At 44.4% G+C, this 24,962-nt stretch overlaps 1 protein-coding gene across 2 annotated transcripts in view; it reads left to right on the forward strand.

The window, feature by feature from the left end:
- Positions 1-24,962, forward strand: part of LOC124625673 (toll-like receptor 1) — a 134,320-nt gene that overhangs the window by 81,206 nt on the left and 28,152 nt on the right. Inside the window, exon 9 of one of the 2 annotated variants that reach the window (XM_047149188.1) lies at positions 4,525-4,737. The exons of the other annotated variant lie outside the window; for it this stretch is intronic. Coding sequence (XP_047005144.1) covers positions 4,525-4,737 — 213 coding nt within the window. The remainder of the gene's footprint in view (positions 1-4,524; positions 4,738-24,962) is intronic. 2 annotated transcript variants of the gene reach the window in all.

The raw sequence follows: 24,962 nt of genomic DNA on the forward strand, positions 1-24,962 counted from the left end.
GCTCCCTGAATTTTACCCCTGCCACCTTCAGAATTTGAAAGAGAGTATTCCAGTCAACATTGTCAAAAGCTTTCTCCAAGTCTACAAATGCTGGCTCTCGCAAGGCTGTCAGTAGTTCTAATGGAATGTTGTCTACTCCGGGGGCTTGTTTCGACTCAGGTCTTTCAGTGCTCTGTCAAACTCTTCACGCACTATCATATCTTCTATTTCATCTTCACCTACATTCTCTTCCATTTCTATAATGTTGTCCTCAAGAACATCGCCCTTGTATAGACCCTCTATATACTCCTCCCACATTTCTGTTTTCCCTTCTTTGCTTAGAACTGGGTTTCCATCTGAGCGTTTGATATTCATACAAGTGGTTCTGTTTTCTCCAAAGGTCTCTTTAATTTTCCTGTAGGCAGTATCTATCTTACCCCTAGTGATATGCACCTCTACATCCTTACATTTGTCCTGTAGCCATCCCTGTTTAGCCATTTTGCACTTCCTGTCGATCTCATTTTTGAGACGTTTGTATTCCTTCTTGCCTGCTTCATTTACTGAATTTTTATACTGCGATATGGCTACCGAAATGAACATCAAACCCCCGTCACGTTTCACTCTTGAGACCTCAACTTAGCCAGTTGGAAAGAGTGTGAAACAAGATTCATCCGAACAAATGTCTTTCTTCCATTGGTCCCTACTCGATGTTTTATGGCTTCTGCAGCACCTTTTCATGTTAGGGACATTTGTGTGACATGTGTAGATTTGGAATTCCATCTCGCTCTCCAGTTCCCTGCTTATGGAGTCTCCTTCGTGTTGCTTTATTGCTGATAGGTTTCGCGAATGCGACATTCAGTTCTGCAGTGACTTTGGCACCTGTCGTCCACTTACTTTGCATCACAATCCTCTTCAACGACCGTCTGTCACAATCACTTATCATACACTTTCATCCGCGTTGTTTAGCGGATGATGTTTTTCCGCTTTCCCCGTATGCGGTATAAATATTCGATACGGTGCCTCTTGAAACCCAAAACAGTTCACTTCTCTTGGTTACGGAAGCACTCACCATACGACCACCAACAATCTACCTCCACTCGACTTCACTTAGCTCCGAGATAATACACTCACTACTACGTATAACACTGTTCTGACCGCGACTGACGCTTGCAACATATTGAGAACATAGCACAGGTGCAGTTTGTGGTTAAATACAACAGAGCAACATTCAGGCTTGCCTAGCAGTTGGATTTATGATAAGCATGCATTTCTCGAAGTGTTTTTATATTTTTGTCCAATCCCTACACAGCGTTATGTCCCTCAGGCAGTACAGTGTCAGTTAGGGGTCTCAATGCGATCGATGAAATTCAGATATGGTCACGATGAGGTTGTAAAGTCCTGTCCTGCTATAGCCAAGGTCGTGAAAAAATGAAAATCGTGTTCCCTGCTGTGCGGCTTCGAAACGAGCATCCACTACACTACTTCCTATCCTGATTTGGCGTAAAGCACTGAATTCACCTTCTATTACAAGCGTGACTGGACCATGTCTTCCCAGTCATAGTGGACAAGCTGAGGACGGAAGGGGATAGAACTATTCCACTCAAACAAAAGTCGATCACAAATTAAATATGTATATTTCCATAAAATCTAGAAATATTAACAACGAAACTCATAGATCAAACAGGGTAAAAAGGCACTGAATTAGGTTGGCAAACGTGCCTGAATACCAGAGAATTTTTATTGGACTGGAGACTGTCCACTGGACACTTGACACTGTATACTGGATACTGTCAGTTATGAAAAAACAATACACATAAGCAATCAGAGAACAACAAAATGCAGAAATAAATCACGTAATTTAGGTCGTTGGGGAGAGACATTTACGGTGACACATGGAGTAGAATGCGGCAGATTACCTCAGCTGCGGCAGGATGCATTGATAGTCGTGATGCCATAGTAATTACAAGTTGCCAGTGTAAATCCGAATGATATGATTGTTGCAACTAGTGGTGATATGTGTTTTACGGGCATTAGGCCGTGGGCCAAGGCATAATTATCTCCCTAACATTTCGTATTCTAGTGCTGGAGACATTGTCAGAGGCTTTAAGCAGGTACAAACTCAAAGAAACTCATCAAGCCGACCTGTTCGTAACCTCGTCAGAGTGCTGCCTAAGACCGCAGCGACGCGCCGATGTATGTTATGGAGCTTGTAGTCGGGAAGAGTTGGCGCTGTTTTCTTCATTTGGTACTAGGGCATTCAACATGCTTGATTTCAGTCCGTCTTCTTTTCTATTGACATTGGTGTTGTGCTTTTGTATTTCTATAGCCTCTCCATACAAACTACAGTAGTAATTATTAGATCTTGCCACAACTATAGTGTCAGACAAACGAATTTGGTGGTATCCCGGCCCTAGTGCATGGCCTGCTGCTGCTGATTTATCCGTCTTGCAGAGGCGACAATTGTTCTTGTTTTTTCTTTTTTTTTTTTTTTAAGATGGGAGTTACCATTCTTTTTGTACGTAGGTAGAAAAATAACCCGTGACAGATGGAGTAAGAAAGATATAAAAAGCAGGCTAGCATTGGCAAAAGGGGCATTTGTGTAATGTGAGGTAGAAATTTCTGAGATTGTACGTTTTGAGCACAGTACTGTATGATAGTGAAAAATGGATTGTGGGAAAAACGGAACAGAGGAGAATCGAAGCATTTGAGATATAGCGCAACAGAGTGTGGTGTCACCGCCAGACACCACACTTGCTAGGTGGTAGCTTTAAATCGGCCGCGGTCCATTAGTACATGTCGGACCCGCGTGTCGCCACTGTCAGTGATCGCAGACCGAGCGCCACCACACGGCAGGTCTCGAGAGACTTACTAGCACTCGCCCCAGTTGTACGGACGACTTAGCTAGCGATACAACACTGACGAAGCCTCGCTTATTTGCAGAGAAGATAGTTAGAATAGCCTTCAGCTAAGTCAATGGCTACGACCTAGCAAGGCGCCATAGCAATTGATAGTTATCGTATGAAGCATGTCTCATCAAGAACGATGTATACAAATGATGGATTAAAGTTCAGTATTCCAGAAGCTACGTACTTTTCTTTATAGCATTCATTACGTATCCTGTTTCAGACCTCACGCCATCCTGCGTGAGCTTATAGCGTGCATTTCGGCCTTCTCTAGCAATATAACACAGAGTAATGTTGGAAATTGGCTCTACTGATGAGATAAGGAATGAGGTTCTCGGAGAATCGGAGAGAAAGGCGTATATGAAAACTACTGACAAGAAGAAGGGACAGGATGATAGGACACCAGGAGATAACTTCCACGATAATTGATGGAGCTGTAGAGGGTAAAAACTGTAGAGGAAGACAGAAACTGGAGTACATGCAGTAAATAAATGAGAACGTAGGTTGCAAGTGCTACTCTGAGATGAAAGGGTTGTCGCAGGAGAGGAATTTGTGGAGGGCCGCATCAAGCCAGTCAGAAGATTGATATGTTCAAAAGAAAAGAAAAAAATAGTAAATCCCTATCAGTTTAATATTTCGTCTGTCACTGAGCGATGCACCAATACAAGCAAAGCATTGCAATTCTTTCAGCAATATGTATACGTTATATACGTTTTGAACACAGTCCTGCAGCACATGTTGGATGATTGGTTATTTGGTAAATGAGCTTCCTGTGTTTTACACATAGATTTGCGCTAACAAAGATAGTCTGTTTCGTAAAACAGACGAAAAACAAAGACTGGTGACGTGAATTATACGTGTTTAGAATGCTACAGTCCTTAGTTAAGCAGTACAATAAGATCATGGAAATGCTCCCGGAGAGAGGCGCCCTTGAAAAACTTGGTCACTGTGCAGGGGGCACTGTATCCGTATCCTGTGCGTACTCTATTTCCATCGCCGCCGCGCGGGGTAGCCGTGCGGTCTTGGGCACCTGGCCACGGTTCGAGCGGCTGCCCCCCGTCGGAGGGTCGAGTCCTCCCTCGGGCATGGGTGTGTGTGTTGTCCTTAGCGTAAGTTCGTTTAAGTTATGTTAAGTAGTGTGTAAGCCTAGAGACCGATGACCTCAGCAGTTTGACCCCATAGGAACTTACCAGAAATTTTCCATTGCCATTACGACTAGCAAAAGTTATGGACAATATCTCTGTACCTCAACATCTTCACTGCCTGCCTGGTATACCTCTCACTGCCTATAAAACCGCTAACTGAATAACTGTCGAAATTAATTAATGTAATTTCTAGCGTCAAAGGTTTGTTAATCCCTAATTACCTTAACTCCGTTGCTGAAAATGGTCACGACGAGAAGATCAGTGAAATGAGAACTCATATGGAGGTTTATCAACAGTCGTTCTTTCAATATACCATTTGCTAATGGAGCAGGAGAGGGGAGAAATGGTAGCCATCCCAAAAGTACTCTCCGCCACGCACCGTTCGGTGGCCTTCGGTTTGTAGTTTTAGATGAAAATGTTTATCCCAATCTCTAACCTACTGTTTAAAGTTGATTATTTTTGTACTCTTTCCTAATACCTGTCACGTAATACGACAGTACGTCGTCGGACAGACTTCGAGTGGTGCGTCCGGAGCAGCCGGTATGCAGCGAGCCGCAAGAGCGAGCCGGCAAGCCCGTGGCGAGGATGGAAGACCTGGAGGAGCGGTCCGGCTGCCCCGGGTCCCCCCGCTACGTGGCCCAGTTCCTCGTGCTGCTCATCAGCCTGCTCGCAGTGATAGTAGCCATAACCCTCCTCTGCTACCATCGCAGGTGAGTGAGTGAGCCACAACAGCGGCTAGGGACTCCGCCTCCAGTCGGCTAGTCGCTAAATGTCACGCCTGAATAGAGGTAGTAATATCGAAATATTGCAGATTAATATCGACGGTCGTGCATCGACATTATTATGTCTATATTTCGACAATCACATTAATTTCATAGATACAAGGGAACAATTAGAATGGAAGTACAAGAATGAAGTGCTCGGATTAAAAAGAGTGTCCGACAGGTCTGCACTATTTCGCCCCTACTGTTCAGTCTGTCCCGCGAAAAAGCAATGACGGAAATAAAAGAAAGGTTCGGCTGTGGGATCAAAATTCACACTGCAAAAATACACATGACCAGATTTATTGATGACATACAATGGGTGCACAAGATTTTGGAAACACCAAAAACACAACAATGCGGCGTAGGAAAGACTTTAGAATTTAAAAAGCTTCCAATCCTATTATTACAGGTCCTGTCCGGTTTACAAGCCCTGTACCATTCTTCCTGCAAAATACTTGGGAAGGGAGTTCAAGTACACTAGTGGCCATTGAAATTGCTACACCACGAAGATGGAGTCCTACAGACGCGAAATTTAACCGACACGAATAAGATGCTGTGATATGCAACTGATTAACTTTTCAGAGCATTCACACAAGGTTAGCGCTGGTGGCGACACCTACAACGTACTGACATGACGAAAGTTCCCAACCGATTTCTCATACACAAACAGCAGTTGACCGGCGTTTCCTGGTGAAACGTTGTTGTGATGCCTCGTGTAAGGAGGAGAAATGCGTACCATGACGTTTCCGATTTTGATAACGGTCGGATTGTAGCCTATCGCGATTGCGGTTTATCGTATCGCGACGTTGCTGCTCGCGTTGGTCGAGATCCAATGACTGTTAGCAGAATATGGAATCGGTGGGTTCAGGAGGGTAATACGGAACGCCGTGCTGGATCCCAACGGCCTCGTATCGCTAGCGTCGAGATGACAGCCATCTTATCCGCATGGCTGTAACGGATCGTGCAGCCACGTCTCGATCCGTGAGTCAACAGATGGGGACGTTTGCAAGACAACAACCATCTGCACGAACAGTTCGATGACGTTTGCGGCAGCATGGACTATCAGCTCGGAAACCATGGCTGCGGTTACCCTTGACGCTGCATTACAGACAGGAGAGCCTGCGGTGGTGTACTCAACAACGAAACTGGGTGCACGAATGGTTCTGTTTACAGCATCATGATGGTCGCATCAGTGTTTGGCGACATAGCGGTGAACGCACATTGGAAGCGTGTATTCGTCATCGCCATACTGGCGTATCACACGGCGTGATGGTATGGGGTGTCATAGGTTACTCGTCCCGGTCATCTATTGTTCGCATTGACGGCACTTTGAACAGTGGACGTTACATTTCAGATGTGTTAAGACCGGTGGCTCTATCCTTCATTCGATCCCTGTGCAACCCTACATTTCATCAGGATAATGCACGACCGCATGTTGCAGGTCCTGTACGGGCCTTTCTGGATGCAGAAAATGTTCGACCGTTTCCCTGACCAGCACATTCTCCAGATCTCTCACCAATTGAAAACGTCTGGTCAATGGTGGCCGAGCAACTGGCTTGTCACAATACGCCAGTCACTACTCTTGATGGACTGTGGTGTCGGGTTGAAGTTGCATGGGCATCCAAGCCCTGTTTGACTCAATTCCCAGGCGCATCAAGGCCATTATTACGCCAGAGGTGGTTGTTCTGGATACTGATTTCTCAGGATCTATGCACCCAAATTGTGTGAAAATGTCAGTTCTAGTATAATATATCTGTCCAATGAATACCCGTTTATCATCTGCATTTCTTCTTGGTGTAGCAATTTTAATGGCCAGTAGTGTATTCACATAACGATATAGGAGGTGGAGAACTATCACGAACTCTTCACTCCAAAGTAGACCACAATCTTAAGAGTATTGCGATCTGGTGTGTGTGGTGGCCAGGGGAGATGCAACTGTTCATCCTCATGCTCACAATACGAGTTCCGTATGAGAGGAGGTGGAGCGGGGGATGTGGTGATCTGTCAAAGTCACTTACCTCTGACATAACGAACTCGCAACGACATAGAACAGTGCTCTGACGATATTGTAGAGGTGCCATTCGTGGTCAGTTACAATAGAACAACCGGCTGGTTTGGCTTATATCTTCATTTATGTTCAAGCACGCATTTGCCCCGGTGTTTCCATATTTTAGTCCAATCTCTGTAGCTAGCATCAGTGGAAGTGAAGAAGAAATACTGAACCTATTGAAAAGAATAAACAGTCTAATGACTACAGAATATGGCAGAAATACGAAAATATTGACCAGAATCGGAAAACTAAATTTTACAACTGAACAGAGAAAACCGTTAAACACTCAGATGATATGGTCGACCGCTAATGTCGCTACGTGTACATACACTCCATCGACTTGTATGTAATAGATTAGAGTTGCGAATCTCTGTGACAAGTAATTGATTAGTGTTGTTTGTGTTTAGTGTTGTTGCTGTATCTACAAGAGTCTCTAAGGTAACGAGACAGTGTCAAATACTGAGTCAGCACTGTGAAGGTCGTGGATGTGGTACATACTCATTGAGACAGCCACATCAGAACATGACAGAATTTGACAGGGTAGCAGCAAACAGACTATAGAACTACAGTTCCATGGACAGAGTGCAACAAAAACGGCACCGTTTGGAGTGGTGCCGTGACGGGGAAGCATGGACTGTTACTGAATCCGTCGCGTTCTGTTCAGCAGCGAAACGTGGTTCTGCACTGACACGGATGACTGTGTCGATGAGTATGGGTGCGACTTCGGGAGAGGTCCAATTTTTCCAATATTTCGGTCACAGTGGAAGCACTTCTGGTGTAATGGTGTGGGGAACGATCGGGTATAACTTCAGCTCATTGACTTATCAATTGATTGTCTGAGGGAACTCTGACGGCACAACAACACGTCACGGATTCTTACGTGTTAACGCTCATGTGGAAGTATCGTGAAGCCGTTTTTCAACAAGACAATGCTCGTCGCACGTGTATCCATGAACTACGTGCGTGATGCTGAGGTACTCTCATTGCTAGGATGATCCCCAGACACGTCCCCGATAAAAATGTGTGCGACCAGCTCGGACGTCATCTCTGTCCCAGTGCCAGTACTCATAACATCAAGGACCAGTCAGAACAGTTATGGGCCAGCCCTCCTCAGCAGAGGTTAGAACGGCCGAATCGGTGCATGCAACCAGGCCAAATGGACGCAAAGTCATAGTAATAAATGGGCACATTATGCCAAGATGTTTGTAAATTAGACTCGATTTTGTAATCGTTTAAATAACACCACATTTCATTTACTCTTCCCCTTTCGGGTGTTCCACCCTTTTCTCAGGCATTGTAGACGAACTCAAAGAATTCTGATACCTTGAAAATACTCTCCTGGAAATTGAAATAAGAACACCGTGAATTCATTGTCCCAGGAAGGGGAAACTTTATTGACACATTCCTGGGGTCAGATACATCACATGATCACACTGGCAGAACCACAGGCACATAGACACAGGCAACAGAGCATGCACAATGTCGGCACTAGTACAGTGTATATCCACCTTTCGCAGCAATGCAGGCTGCTATTCTCCCATGGAGACGATCGTAGAGATGCTGGATGTAGTCCTGTGGAACGGCTTGCCATGCCATTTCCACCTGGCGCCTCAGTTGGACCAGCGTTCGTGCTGGACGTGCAGACCGCGTGAGACGACGCTTCATCCAGTCCCAAACATGCTCAATGGGGGACAGATCCGGAGATCTTGCTGGCCAGGGTAGTTGACTTACACCTTCTAGAGCACGTTGGGTGGCACGGGATACATGCGGACGTGCATTGTCCTGTTGGAACAGCAAGTTCCCTTGCCGGTCTAGGAATGGTAGAACGATGGGTTCGATGACGGTTTGGATGTACCGTGCACTATACAGTGTCCCCTCGACGATCACCAGTGGTGTACGGCCAGTGTAGGAGATCGCTCCCCACACCATGATGCCGGGTGTTGGCCCTGTGTGCCTCGGTCGTATGCAGTCCTGATTGTGGCGCTCACCTGCACGGCGCCAAACACGCATACGACCATCATTGGCACCAAGGCAGAAGCGACTCTCATCGCTGAAGACGACACGTCTCCATTCGTCCCTCCATTCACGCCTGTCGCGACACCACTGGAGGCGGGCTGCACGATGTTGGGGCGTGAGCGGAAGACGGCCTAACGGTGTGCGGGACCGTAGCCCAGCTTCATGGAGACGGTTGCGAATGGTCCTCGCCGATACCCCAGGAGCAACAGTGTCCCTAATTTGCTGGGAAGTGGCGGTGCGGTCCCCTACGGCACTGCGTAGGATCCTACGGTCTTGGCGTGCATCCGTGCGTCGCTGCGGTCCGGTCCCAGGTCGACGGGCACGTGCACCTTCCGCCGACCACTGGCGACAACATCGATGTACTGTGGAGACCTCACGCCCCACGTGTTGAGCAATTCGGCAGTACGTCCACCCGGCCTCCCGCATGCCCACTATACGCCCTCGCTCAAAGTCCGTCAACTGCACGTACGGTTCACGTCCACGCTGTCGCGGCATGCTACCAGTGTTAAAGACTGCGTTGGAGCTCCGTATGCCACGGCAAACTGGCTGACACTGACGGCGGCGGTGCACAAATGCTGCGCAGCTAGCGCCATTCGACGGCCAACACCGCGGTTCCTGGTGTGTCCGCTGTGCCGTGCGTGTGATCATTGCTTGTACAGCCCTCTCGCAGTGTCCGGAGCAAGTATGGTGGGTCTGACACACCGGTGTCAATGTGTTCTTTTTTCCATTTCCAGGAGTGTATTATAACGCATGATGGACGACGCACGGAGACCATAAAATCACACTATTACAGGCACAAAATGGTTTAGAAGGATGTCAAATGTTAGGTTGTGTTAATAAGGAATAAATAGGTTATCGGGAGAATCGCGGAAGAAATCAACAATTGGTTGGTTTGGGAGCAGATCTAATAAACTACCCTGCGCATGTGTCTTCATTTCTGCATTACTCAACATATACATCCACTTGAACCTGTTTACTGTATTCACGCCTTGGGATCCCTGCAACTTTTACCCTCGCCAGCTCACTTTTCTCCATTACCAGGTTAACTACACCGAGTATCACAAAACCTTTACTATTCATCTGTACCTTCTTTTAGTCTATGAAAACTGTATTAAAATAACATTAGTGTATCTAACAGGACTTATCTATTTTATTTAGTTTTAAAGTTATCAAAGTCTTGTTATTTTTCCTTTCATGTTAACCAATTTTTCTTGAAAAAAACATGTACAACAAACCAATTGTCGAATCAAATTTAAATAATAACGGACTTACTCGCCATTATTTTTTTAGTAAGAACTATTCTTTTTGAAGGAAAAAGACATAAAAATGTAGCAAATGAAACAGGTAAAAAGCAGAAGAGACATCTAAAAATGGGAGTAACAGAAAATGTAAAATGCCAAATTGCCAAAGCAGGAAGAGTTTGACGAGAAACACAAGAGCGTAGAAGCGTGCACTACTAGGAGAAAGATAGATGTCACTTATAGGAAAATATATGGTCTAGGATTGCAGGCACAGTAGACCAGCGTGTTTGGTGAAGGATTAAATGATGACTATGAAGGGGTGCCATCTGACGTCCGCCCATACCAAATACCTAGAACACAAAAAAAAGATCGATAGAGGTGGCGCAGTGGTTAGCACAATGGACTCGCATTCGGAAGCACGACGGTTCAAACCCGCGTGAGGCCATCCTTATTTAGGTTTTCCGTGATTTACCCAAATCGTATTCAAACACATGCCGGGATGGTTCCTTTGAAAGAGCACAGTCGATTTCCTTCCCCATCCTTTTGTAATCTTATGGGACCGATGACCTCACTGTTTGGTCCCCTCCCCATATCAACCAACAGCCATAAAAAAAAGGAGGAATAGAGGCTTTGATTGGTAGTCACAACGCTCTCGTTCCAGGGTTATAATCCCGCCACCGAATAAATTTTGAATAAAATTCATTAGCAATGGCAACCAAAGACTTCAGTGATAAGAAGTCACCTCATTTTGCCAACGGAGTTGTCAAAGAGGGCGGAAGAGCGGACAGAGATTCAGCACACTCTCTTGCCCGTGGACGGGAAACTACCCCTAAAAAGGCAGAAGGATCAGCATTGATCAAAGGCACGAGGATTCAGAAGTCAAAGGAAACCATTGCACTAAAGATACATAACGATACGTGTGGTCTGTAATTGAAAAAGTGATGTGAAGATATCTCCACTGAGAAAAGATTCCGAATTAGTCCTCCATACGGACCTCCGGGCGAGTCGGGGCACGGAAAGTGGTAGGGAAGCTCCAAAATCTGAAAAGTGAAATGCTAAGGCTGAAACTAGATATGGTAGGCGTCAGTGAAGTAAATGGAAAGAAGACAAGGATTTCTGGTCAGATGAGTATAGGACAATATCAACAGCAGCAGAAAACGGTATAACGGAGGTAGGATTCTTTTTGGGTATGGAGATGGGACAGAAAGTAAGTTAATATGAATAATCCAGCGACAGGGTTTTACCAGCAGGATCAACAGTAGACCATCACCGACAACACTAGTTAAATATACATGCCGACGTCGCAAGCAGAAGATCAAGAGACAGACAAAGTACGTCAATGGAGGTGAAAATCTAGTAGTCAATAGAGACTGGAATGCGGTTGTAGGGAAGGAGAAGACGAAAGAGTTACGGGAGAATGTGGGCTTTGTACTAAAAATGAGGACAGGAATGAATGAGCGACCCGCCTGCCAGAGCTCTGCGCAGAACATAATTTAACCATAAAACTTGGTTTAAGCATTGTAAAAGAAGGTTGTATACATGGAAGAGACTGGAAAACACAGAAAGGTTTCAGACTGTTTACATAATGGTAAAACAGAGATTCAGAGACAGGGAGAGATGTTGGCTCTGACCACATTTTATTGGTTATGAATTGCAGATTCAAACTGAAGAAATGGGAAAAAGATAGGAAATTAAGGAAATGGAACTCGGATACGTTGAAAGAACCAGAGGTCTTTGAGAGTTTCAGAGGGAGCAATAAGCAACGATTGACACACGAAAGATTACAATAGAAGATGAATAGCTAGCTTTAAGGGATGAAATAGTGAGGATCAAATAGGTAAAAAGACAAGGCGTAGTAAACATCCCTGGAAAACACTACGATACTGAATTTAATTGATGAAAGAGTGAAACATAAACATGAAGAAAATGAAGCAGGAGAAAGGGGATACAGACTTTTAAAATATCAGATTGACAGGAAGTTTAAAATTGCTAAACAGGACTGGCTAGCAAACAAACGTAAGGATTTAGAAGCATATTCATTAGGAAAAGGTAGATATCGTCTACAGGAAAACAGGCCTTTGGAGAAAAGAGAAGCAGCTGCATGAATATCAAGAGCTCAGATGGAAAACCACTCCTAAGCAAAGAAGGGAAAGCAAAAAGTTGGAAGGAGTATATAGAGGATCTATACAAGACAGATAAACAGTGTAGGATAGACCGTCAGATAGTGATGATGATTATGTTTGGTTTGTGGGGTGCTCAACTGCGCCCTAGACCGTCAGAGACAGAGCAACTCGCGTTCCTGCTGCTAATAAGGCGAGTACGCTCCAAAGAACCAGGTGCTGACAGTTGTGAATATTACCGACCTATCCGTTTAATAAGTCATGCACCAAATAACTCACAGGAATTGTTTACAGAAGAAAGGTTAGAAGCTGATCTGGGGGACGATCCGTTTCGGGTACCAAGGAATGTAAAAACGCTCGAGGACATATTGAACCTACGACTCGTCTTAGAAGATACTTTAAGGACAGGCAAACTAAAGTTTATACCAGTTTTAGATATAGAGAAAACTTTTGACATTGCTGACTGGAACACACTCGTCGAAATTTTGTAGGTAGCACGGATAAAATACAGGTAATGAAAGATCATTTAAAAGTTGTGCAGATACGAGTTGTGGAGATACCACCATTCAGTTATTAGAGTCAAAGGACATGACACAGTATGTGAGACGGGAGTGAGACAGGTTTCTGCCCAGTTTTCGGTGTTATTCAAATGTTCAAATGTGTGTGAATTCCTAAGGGACCAAACTGCTGAGGTCATCGGTCCCTACACTTACACACTACTTAAACTAACTTATGCTAAGAACAAAACCCACATCCATGCCCGAGGGAGGACTCGAAGCTCCGGCGGGAGGGGCTGTGCAGTCAGTGACATGGCCCCTCAAACCGCGCCGCCACTCCGAGCGGCTCGGTGTTATTCAATCAGCACATTGAGCAAGCAGTAAATGAAACCAAGGAGAAAACTGGACAGGGAATTAAAGTTCAGAAAGGAATAATAAAATTTTTTACGTTTTCCTATGAAATTTTATTTCGGTTAAAGACAGCAAATGACTACTAACAAGGGAACCTCCCCATCACACCCTCCTCAGATTTAGTTATAAGTTGGCACAGTGGACAGGCCTTGAAAGACTGAACACAAATCAATCGAGAAAACAGGAAGAAGTTGTATGGAACTATGAAAAAATAAGCAAAATATACAAACTGAGTTGTCTATGTGAAGATAGGCAATATCTAGGGTAGACTGAGTTCAAGAGCGCCGTGGTCCCGTGGTTAGCATGAGCAGCTGCGGAACGAAAGGTCAACGGTCCAAGTCCGCTCTCAAGTTAAAATTTTAATTTCTTATTTTCACAAAGTTATGATCTGTCCGTTCGTTCATTGAAATCTCTGTTCACTGTAATAAGTTTAGTTTCTGCGTTTTGCGACCTCACCGCAACACCGTGCGATTAGTAGACGAAAGGACGTGCGTCTCCAATGGGAACCGAAAACATTTGATCGCCAGGTCATAGCTCAACCGATTCCTCCACAGGAAAACACGTCTGATATATTCTATACGACACTGGTGAAGGCATGTGCGTCACATGACAGGAATATGTTATTGACCCACCTAACTTGTACACTTGGCGAATGGGTAAAAAGATTCTTCTACCTTGCCTGATTTAGTTTTTCTTGTGAATGTGATAATCACTCCCAAAAAAGTGATGAAAACATAAGAGTTTGTCACATAAACTGAAAATAAAATATTAAACTTTTCACTGGAGGCAGGACTTGAACCAAGGACCTCTCATGCCGCAGCTGCTCACGCTAACCAAGGGACCACTGCGCTCCTGAGATCGCGCCCTCCTTGATGTTGGCTATCTTGCGTATGGACTACTCAAATTGTATATTTTACTTATTTTTTCATAGTTCCACATAACTTCTTCCTGTTTTCTCGATTGATCTGTGTTCAGTTTTTCAAGGCCTACCCACTGTGCCAACTTATAATTAAATCTGAGGGGGGGTGCGATGGGGAGGTTCCCTTGTAAGAGCATTTGAATGGAATCTACAAGGTGGGTACAAGATGAGCATCAAAAATCGAAAAAGAGGGGTAATGGAATGTAGCTAAGCGAGTTCTATCAGGAAATGAGGCACTGAATGTTGTCAGCTACTGTTAGAGCCAATACCGATGCAAACAAGGAAGGAGAGAAGTTGCGATGGCCAGCGTCAGGTATCCAAAAATCTGCAAATTAAACTTTCAAATTATTACATTACTTTGTTTCTAAAAACAAACTTAACTTCTATTGATTCTTGTGCTTGTTGTGCCTCCTACACACAAGCTCTGTTCTCTCTGTCAGTACTCACAGAACGCAGGCTAAGTAATTTCTTTCTGTTACTCCGTACTGATGCTCTCGAAGACTGCGACCGGACGGGCCGACAAGCGATGAGTTGCTAGTAAAATTAGCGTTGACATGGGGTGCTAACACTGTCTTTCTGGAGGTGTGGCGCTGCACGCTTTTTCCACTCGCACGCGGGTCAGCGCCTTCTTGATGCCGTTTCGGGCGCTGAGCTGGTCAGTGTGCAGTCGATGCTTTAGGACTGCACATTCCTCTCCCCCCCCACCCCCCCCCCCCGCCCACCACACAAAAAAAAGAATGTCGCACTCTTGTCGTGTAGGGACCCATCTTAAGAGAACGGGAGGCGATGGCAGGAAGCTGGGTAGCGTGAGGAGCCGGTAGCCACAATTACTGAGACCGACACCAAGCCCCAGGCCGCACCCCGACACCGTCCTGGGCTCCGAGGGGAACGTCGGTCGGAAAACTTCCGGAAAGCCCCCACCCTCTTCCTAACACTGTCCGACGAAAAACGGAGAGGGCGGCGGCGGCGGCGGCGACGACGACGACGACGACGACGACGGCGCTGGGTCAATGGCAGGCGCTGGGACAAGCGCCGTGAAGTTCAGCTGCTGAAAATTTGCAGAAGAATCTCGCAATCGTCAAGCACGAACTGTTCCTGATAGTAGCGCAGCACCCCAGCAGGAGTTTGAATTAAATATATCCAAGCGCCCAGATTTCGAAGAATCATTCCTCTTTCCCAGTGCCTAGTCCGACCAAAAACTTTGAAAATAATAGAATCGTTAAGCGCAAAGCGACACCTGCAGTGCGTGTGAGGCGCCGCGAGCTGCGGTGGCTGCAGCAACTGGAGCATCTTGCAGTGGTGCCGGCGACGGACCGTCGTGGGGCTCGGAGCTGTACATTGAGATGAAGGTCAGCAGTGTTTGCTCCCCTGTTGGGAGGCACGTAGTTTGTTTATCTGTTGCGTGAACGTACGCACAAATCTTTTAATTTCCCCATTCGACTGAGGATGAAACGGAGCACTGGTAAGGTAGTGATACGACCGGCTGCACAAGTTCGTTCAAAGTCTTGAGCCGTAAATGCGGTCCGTTGTCTGTGACCAAAATTTCAGACAAACCTTAGAAGTAAAAAATAGATGAAAAAGCCTGAATGGTATTAAGCGACGTAGTCGAGTTCATGGACACTGCAAACGGATATTTGCTAAAAGAGTCTACAACAATAAGCCAAAGAGTGCTCCAAAAGGGACCAATGAACTCGTTGCCAGGGCGGGTCCTACAGAGTTCCAGCACAAGCGTGACACTGTGATGTCATCTGCTCAATGTGGGCCTCCATGCCTGGCCAAGTACAGTACCCACGTGCTATCTGTTTTGTGCGTACAATTCCCTAGTGTCCTTGGAAGGGTAATCGCAACACATCATTTTGCAGCACTTGAGGAATAGGCATTCACGATTGTCTAGTCACTTTGCAAAAAAATGACACCGCGCTGGACGGAGACGCTATGCCGACGAGCAAAATATCGGCGCACAGAGGAGTTCTGAATGTTTTTCACTGAACGAGGCCAAACGGTACGGATGTAGTGCAACAAAAGCTTCAACTCAGGGTGTGCTTCTGTGGCCTGTGCAGTTTTCCTGCAGTTCAGTGGAAAAGACTGTAAAAGTTCAGTGTCCTGCACATCGATCAGACAAGAGCGGCAGTAACATCGAATTCAGAATGAGGGCCAATACGAATGCGAGGAAGAGGGTCAGCATTGCTTGCTTCGACGTGGGCCGGTACAGTACTTCGTACTGATAACAAAGGACAAAGGACAAAGTTGCAGATTCTGAGCCGTGCGTGGCGCAACAGGTTTGGACGACTGAAACAAAGACTCAAGTGGGTTATGGTCCGTCACTAGGCAAAACTTCCGACTTAACAAATGGTTCAAATGGCTCTGAGCACTAGAACTTTGAACTACTTAAACCTAACTAACCTACGGACATCACACATATCCATGCCCGAGGCAGGATTCGAACCTGCGACCGTAGCGGTCGCGCGGCTCCAGACTAAAGCACCTAGAACCGCTCGGCCACAACGGCCGGCTCCGACTTAGCAGATAATGATGAAACTTAGTCACGCAGTAGACGACAGCGAGTGCTTCCTTCTCGATTTCGGAATAATTACATTCAGTCTTGATCAGTAACTTGTAAACTGCCAAAACCACAGGCTTAGCGGGATGAGAATTAACAAGGCGTATGCCCCTCAACAAGACATTTTTTAGTTTTGGTCCGAACAAACCGCATATCTTCCTGTGCAAACGATGAAGCGATCTGAGCTGCGTTGGGTATAAACCGGATATAATATGTCAACGTCTCGAGAACGGACTGCAGTTCCGTCACGTTCCGCGGGGGAGGGATGTCCCGAATGATCAGAAAATGTGATTGAAGGGGGTAAACAAACTGGCTATTTAAAAAACGCCCTAAGTACTGAATTTAAGACTGAAAAAAATTGGCCAGGAGACTCTTCGAACCTGCAGCTGACGAAGGTTACTGATATATTCCTCCGTATATGTACTGACACTACAATATAGTCCAAGTAATTTTAAAAGAATAGAACTTTTCCAGTAAGATATTCTAAGTAGCGTTGTAATATGGAAGGCGTGGAAGCTCTGCCAAAGGGTAGGCACAAAAATTTAAACAACCCTAAATGTGTGTTAACTTTAAACGCTTTCTGGGACTATTCATCTACCGGAAATTTCCAAATACGTGTTGCGTAAGTCAATTTTTGAAAAATAGAGCCTGCACTAAGCCTGTCTATTAATTCCTCAAGGCAAGGTAACGGATAAGTATCAATTGTTGTTTGGGGATTCACAGTGGGTTTAGAGTCATCAAACAGACAAAATCTTCCAGAAGGCTTTGGTAAGATTACTAGGGGAGAAGTCAAAAATAATGGTTCAAATGGCTCTGAGCACTATGGAACATCTATGGTCATCAGTCCCCTAGAACTTGGGACTACTTAAACCTAACTAACCTAAGGACAGCACACAACACGCAGCCATCACGATGCAGAGAAAATCCCTGACCCCGCCGGGAATCGAACCCGGGAACCCGGGCGTGGGAAGCGAGAACGCTACCGCACGACCACGAGATGCGGGCGGGGAGAAGTCCATTGACAGCCTGGATAAGGGCTAGAACATCACTGTTTGTCTGTAACTTCACTTTCAATTTTGTCTCTAAGTGCATGGGGCATGGGATGCACCCAAAAAACTTAGGTTGTGCATTGTCGTTCATTGTATCGTGCACCACAAAATTAGTTGCTCTGCCAAGTCTGAGAAAATAAATCAAGAAACTCCTCAATCAATTGAGTCGGACTGTCTTTTGGGTTGATAGCAGAAACAGAAAGTATATTATCCTGAATACAAAGACCAAGAAAATCAAATTAGTCTAACCCAAAAATATTTTCTTAGTCTTACGAGTGCTAAATTGTAAATGTCACCCTTCAGTTGTGAGACTGGTGTGTGTCAGGCAAAGTATATGTACTAAACACTGGAATGCCCTGACCGTTGTATGAACTAAGTTGCGTGCAAAATTTTGTCAACTGTGGCGAGTCCAACTGTTCGTAAGTGACATGATTAAGCAATGTAATGGGAGTGCCAGTGTCTAACCGAAGTCATACACAGCGTCCAGCAGTGACTAAGTTCACGAACAGTTTGACTGTCGTTGCACAGCACTTGGGTGGGGTGAAGGTACATCCTGAATTTGGTCATTACTAGTACCGGTAGCCAATTTAGCAAAAACTACATTCACTGAGTGAGAGGGTGCTCTGTGCTTATAAGAGCAATCGTGGATAGAGTTCTTTTTCTGTTGTAAGCACACAGACTGTACGCAATCTGGCCTTCCACGAGCAAAGTGTGTTCCGCAAAGGGCAATGATGACTTTTATGTGTGGAAAGACAGTAGGGACATGATTTCACGGCAGACAGATGCGATGACACTTGTTTACTCTTGTCGCAACGCGGGGGCCGGTATGCATGCAGCGGCCATACCTGTTTCTCACTTTGCGTTACACTGCAAACGGGAGCTACTTCAAAGCTTTCCATGGCACAATCACACAAGTCTTGAATTCAATAATCTGAAACACTTATTTTGACGTAGGATCAGAATATTTAAAAATTTGTTAATTAATCCTACCCTTTGGCATATTGTATGTAATGGCATCACGAATGATTGCGTCATTATAGTACTAACCACAGCCACAATGAAAACGACATTGTCACATCAAACCCTGAAGCTCAGTGATCCACTGATGGTATGTCTGTCCTGACTATCAAAAGAACTTGAACAGGGCTGCAGCAACCCGTACCTGATCCTCGTAATACTTAGTGAGGGCAGAAAATAAAACTTCAGAAACTAGCAACTCAAGCCTACTAGTCGGGAATAACTTGTGAGCAAGGCGGTACATTCCTCTGCCGACCATTGACAAGAGATAAGAGAGTTTCACGATATCTTGCGCCACCCTGTCAAGTTTTGTTTTTATGATTTGTGTATATTCATATGGTGATTTGAATGTAATTAGATATTATTTTGGTATTGATTATTTTTCTTTTAGCTTAATTTTGTTTAGTTTTTCAATTTGTTCTTTAATAATTACTGCTAGAGATTCAGTTTATTTAAATTCTTATCATTCTAATTTTTTTGTTTTTATGGATTTGATTTTAATAATTATACTTTATTGTTCATTTGCTAGATTAAGTCCTGTATCTTTTTATAATTTTTTCGAGGCCATGTGTAGCACACATGAGCGTCGAACTGAGCGTAGTACTCATTCCACTCCTCTTGCTGTTCATCGAAAGCTCGGAACATCGGAATGCATCGAGACGGTTTCATGGATGTGGCTGGCTGTTGTGGCAGAATTTATGCAGCAGTGGATCTTGCGTCAATGAGCTGCTTGACGGCAGTCATCACCTTGTTCTGAAACTTAACAAATTGCAGTAGATCAAAGCCATCAGCAGCCAGAGATGCAGCAGGAGGTGTAGGATGCGGGTTGGAGGCCATTTTAATGAGATGAACACAACAACCAAGTTATATAAACTATTATAAGCAATTATTAGCAATTACCTCTGAAAGAAAGAGAGAAATATTACAGATACACTGCGATAAAGCGACGAAGAGCGAAGGCAGCATTGGTTCTGGAATTCTCATCGCCAGATTTTGCCACGGCCACTGTGGAAGTCAGCAGTAACACAAACGAGGAAGGAGAGAAGTTGCAGTGACTGGCGGCACGAATCCAAAAGTTATCTGTACATTAAACTTTGAAATTATTACAATACTTTATTTCTGAAAACAAGATAAATATAACTTATCTTAATTCCTGCGCTTCCTGTTCAAATGTGTGTGAAATCTTATGTGACTTAACTGCTAAGGTCATCAGTCCCTAAGCTTACAGACTACTTAACCTAAATTATCCTAAGGACAAACACACACACCCATACCCGAGGGAGGACTCGAACCTCCGCCGGGATCAGCCGCATATTCTACATACAAATATTGTTCTCTCTGTTACCACTCGCAGAACACAGGCTAAGTAACGTCTTCCTACTACTCTGTACTGATGTTGTCGAAGACTTGCAGTCAACTGAACTGGGCCGACCAGCAATAGGCGGCCGGTAAAATCAGTGTTGACAGGGAGCGCTGAACTCTTGTCTTCTTGGAGGTGTGGCGCTGCCCGCTTTTTCCATTGGCGCGTAGGTCAGCGCCTTCTTGATGCCGTTTCGTGGCGCTGCGCTGCTGGGTGTGCAGTCAGTGCTTTAGGACTGCACACCGGAAGTATTAAATGAGTTGCTATATGAACACCAAAATATCTAATGATGGCCGAAGTACAGAGGATATAAAATGGAGACTGACTATTGCAGGGGAAGTGATATCTGATGAAGAGGAATTTCTAAACATGTAATAAGAATGCAAGTGATAGGAAGCTCTTTTTCTGGAGGTATTTGTCTGTAGCTATGTTCGGAAGGGAATGTGGACAATAAGCATTTGAGAGAAGAAAAGAATAGAAGATTTTGAAAAGTGGTGCTACAGAAGATTTGGTGGGTGAATGGAGAAACTAATGATGGGATACTGAATCTAACTGCGAAAAAAAGAGTCTCACAGCTTGATTAAAGTAAGGGATCAGTGGATATGACACATCCTGAGACAATAAGGAGTGGTCAGTTTGGTAATGGAGAAAAATGTGAGTGAGGAGGCGGCAGCGGTAAAAATTGTAGAGATAGACCAAGACATGACTGCAGTGACCAAGTTCGAGTAGATGCAGGGTCCAGACAGAGGACTGCGCAGGACAGGCTAGCGTGGAGAGCTGCATAAAACCGGTCTTTGATGGGAAAACTGTAGTAACAGCAACAGCAATATTTATTATGGTGTATCGAATTTTTTGTGTTGTAAATATTTGAATTTTCGCTTCCATTGTATCCTGACATTCTGTATCACTCTCTTGATGTATCCAAAATTCGATACAATGAATCCAGCAATTTTTGTTCATCTTTGCATATTAAGCTCCGTGCCTGTAATCACTTCCACTGAGTTCTATTGTATCGCTATCATAAAATAGGCTTCTTTCATAAAGGGGTTGCCTTTTAATGGTTATACGGCGGAGTGAACTCCAACATGCGATGGAGAAAGCTCCAACATACGTGGTGTGTGAGAAAAACAATGCGACTGATTTTTCATCTACGAAAGATTTAAATTTTCAAACAACGGTATTGTCCTCTTCAAAGTAGTTGATTCCTTCCGCAACTAAACACCGGAGGAGTTGTTGCTCCCAGTCATAAAAGCAGTACTGAAAGGCTTCATCCGATGCAGCCTTTAACATACCCGTCACATTCTTTGGAATGTTCTCCAAAGTCCAAAATGACGCCCTTCCAATGCATTTTTCAATTTCGAGAAAAGGAAAAATGACAAGAACTGGGGCTGTGGAACCACAGGAATGCCTTCTGAGGTCAAAAATTCCGTGATGGAAGTGGCCGTGTGACTTGCGTTATTGACATTGTGCAGCATCCAATTCTCTGCGGTGTCCGGTCTCACACCGTTCACTACTTTCGTGAGGCTTTCAACGATATATTTGTAAAACACTCGGTTGACAGTTTGTCCTTGAGTAACAATCTCACAAGGGCACGCACACGTTCGAGGTTTTCGTCGGTTTTTGAAGTTGAAGGTCTCCGTGAACGAGGTTCATCTTCGACGTGTCATCGACCTTGCAAGAATGATTTGTATCGGGGAAAACTTGTGCTCTTGATAAGGAATGTTCCCCTTAGGCCTGTTCAACATTTCAAGGATTACAGTCGCGATTCCCCATGTTTGACAGACTTTACCGCATAACTTTGCTCGAAATTCCGCTTTCCGTTTTCGTTACACACAACAAAAGCACAACTTCAGAGACGGCGCTCTCAAAAATCACGTGATGGCCGTACGGAGCCGAATCTGTGAGTGAGCTTCTGGAAGTGATAAACACAGGAGTCGACATAACTAGAACAGCACAGCATTGCCACATGGTTCGCAGTGATGTCAGTTTCATTATGTTTCTCACTCATTTCTTATACATCGTATGTCTCATTATATCACAACGATATTAGCAGTGATTGTCGATGTTCCACTACCGTAATGTGTAGTAGTTCAGTTTTTGAGACTACCACAAGATAAAATCAATACTGCGACCTGTAGCTTATTGCCTCTGTATGTCGTAGTGATTTTGGGGATCACAGTGCGCTACACACATTAGCAGTGCGTGATCCAGGCGTGATGAGAGGTACAGCAGTACTGGACCACCAACGAACGTCACCAGGAGACATGCAGTCATTCTTACCTGTTGCTGCTGAAAATTCTTAGCGTTTCTAAATGTTTCTTACATTATTCGATTTTGATCAATGTCTTTTGCGAGATAAACCCAAAACTCCAAGATAAAGGAATAGCTTTTTTCATAATTCCATTCAGTGTACGATTTTCGTTTGTTCTCTCTCAGCGTTACTGTCACAAATACACACTATAAAAAAGTTATTCAGTGTAACACCTACATCAACAATTGTGCAGAATGTTTGCTCAAAATTAATACAGAGTGTTTCCATAAGAGCGTGCGAAAATTTAGAAGGACGTAGAGAGCTGAACAGTTTGAGGTAGGGAACTTGGGTTCGGAGAAGCCAGTTTAAGGAGATAACAGGAATAAAATCGCATTATTGTGTACAAATGGCTCTGAGCACTAAGGGACTCAACATCTGAGGGCATCAGCCCCCTAGAAGTCAGAACCAGTTAAACCTAACTAACCTAAGGACATCACACACATCCATGGCCGAAGCAGGATTCGAACCTGCCGCTCGGCCACCCCGGCCGGCTATTACGTACACTTTTATTTATATTACTTAACTACAAATACCATCACTGACACAATGAACTTACCACTTTTACTACATCTTACAAAATGTGCTGAAATTGACGGAGATCAAACTCAATGCAAGCATGATAAATATTCCTGGTTTGTTTCCATCCGCATCACAGGCAGCTACAGTTCTGGCAACTAATTTCATCTCCGTATCCACTGCGTATATCCGTAGGAAATAATTAAGGTAGTTCAGGTCAAATGATCTCGCAGGCCATGGAATAGGATCTCCCCTTCCAGTTCAGCGACCAGGAAACACTGTACCGGTACTGTTCCATCGTATTGTACTGTACGTTTGTGAACAGCACTGAGTAATGAATGAATGGGTCTGTCGTTGATTCAAAGAACGTTCGGTCATGGGACAATGTAAATACGATACAACAGAGCCACCTTTTGGACAAGTAAAGTAAACTAAACCTGCATCACGACTTCCTGGTAATTAGACTCTCCTACTTGTTTCCTTGCAGGAAATAAAGAATGTACATGTAAATAAACAGCACAGCACGTGTGAACGTATACGCATATTCGTTGTAAATAAGATAGAAAACGTAATGCTAGACAAAGCGGTAGACAAGTTTACGTCCACATCACAAGCTCGTTTCTCCGACTCCAGGTTCCCTATCTCAAATTGTTCAGTGGAGCATTCTCCAAGTCATTTTACATTTTTGCACGCCATCACTAGATACACATTTAAAACAGTGTTCATTGTATTGTTGTACAGGTTTTTTTTTTTTAAAAAAAAATTGCTCTCGCTTGCATTAGGAGTGATATATCTTTGGCTTAATTGTTATGCATTCAGCACCGTCTTCAGTTTTGTATCTGCTGACTGTTGTATCTCAAAACATGCTATGAGCGTGAACATCAGTTGTTAAGTGACTCGTTAGTTAATTAAAAACTGTTCCTTATGCGTTCAAAACAACTGACTACAATTATGTTTGGTTATAATAAATAGTCATATACACCGTGCATAAATATTTTTACTACAAACAATAGGTTCCACCAATATCAAATGTTACTTATCCTGAACAGGAGTGTATAGCTGACAGAAAACTATTTTTTAAAAATCTTATTACTACTACAAGGTTTGGTCAAAAAATTCCAGAACTTTGTCCATAACATATGTCTACGCTTAACTTTTACTTATTGTCCATTCTCTCCTTCGAAATACTCTCTTCGACAATTGATACACCGGTCCCAACGCCATTTACACCTCATGAAGCAGTCTTGGTACGGCTCTTGCTGGATTGTGCGAAGCGCCGTCTGCGAATTTTATCTCGAATATCGTTGCAAATCTTCGTCCTTTCAACGGGATTTTCAACTTTGGGAATAAAAGAAGTCCACAGGGCCAGGTCTGGAGAGTGCGGAGGATGAAGCAGCACAATAATTTCGATTTTTTGTACATTAGTCTCACCAATAGGGATGAATGTGTGGTTGGTTATCGTGATGCAAGAACCACATTTCAGGCAGTTTCCTTCTCACATTTTCTCGCAGGCGTCGCAACATGTCCCGGTAGTACCATCGATTTAGAGTTTGGACCTGTGGCACGTATTCATGATGAACTCATCCTTCAAAGTCAAAGAAAACTACCAGCGTGAAATTGACATCTGAGCTGACCTGACGAGCTTTTTTTGCTCTTGGAGAGCCTTTCCCGACCCATTGTGAAGATTGAACCTTGGTCTCAACATCGCAGCGATAGACCCATGTCCCAACACCAGTCATGATTCTCGTAAGGAACGTCTCGTTCTCTTTTGATCGATCCAAAAGCTCTTCACAGGTTGCGAAGCTAAGGTCTTCCCGGTCTTGACTCACGAACCATGTGACGAAATTGGGGCCAGTACGATGTATTCCAATATGCTGTGTCAGGATTTTATGACATGGTCCAACTGAAACGTTACATTCTTTTTCAATCTCTAGGACAGTCAGTCTTCGATTGACACGCACAATTTCGTTGACGTTCCTGACGTGAGCATCGTCGGTAGACGTCGAAGGGCATTCTCAACGAGGGTCATCTTTAACTTCCGTCCGGTTATTTTCAAACCGTTTGAATCTTACGAAACACTGAGTACGGCTTAAGCACTCATCAC

Source organism: Schistocerca americana, chromosome 1 (genome assembly GCF_021461395.2).
Source record: "Schistocerca americana isolate TAMUIC-IGC-003095 chromosome 1, iqSchAmer2.1, whole genome shotgun sequence".
Classification (NCBI taxonomy): Eukaryota; Metazoa; Arthropoda; class Insecta; order Orthoptera; family Acrididae; genus Schistocerca; species Schistocerca americana.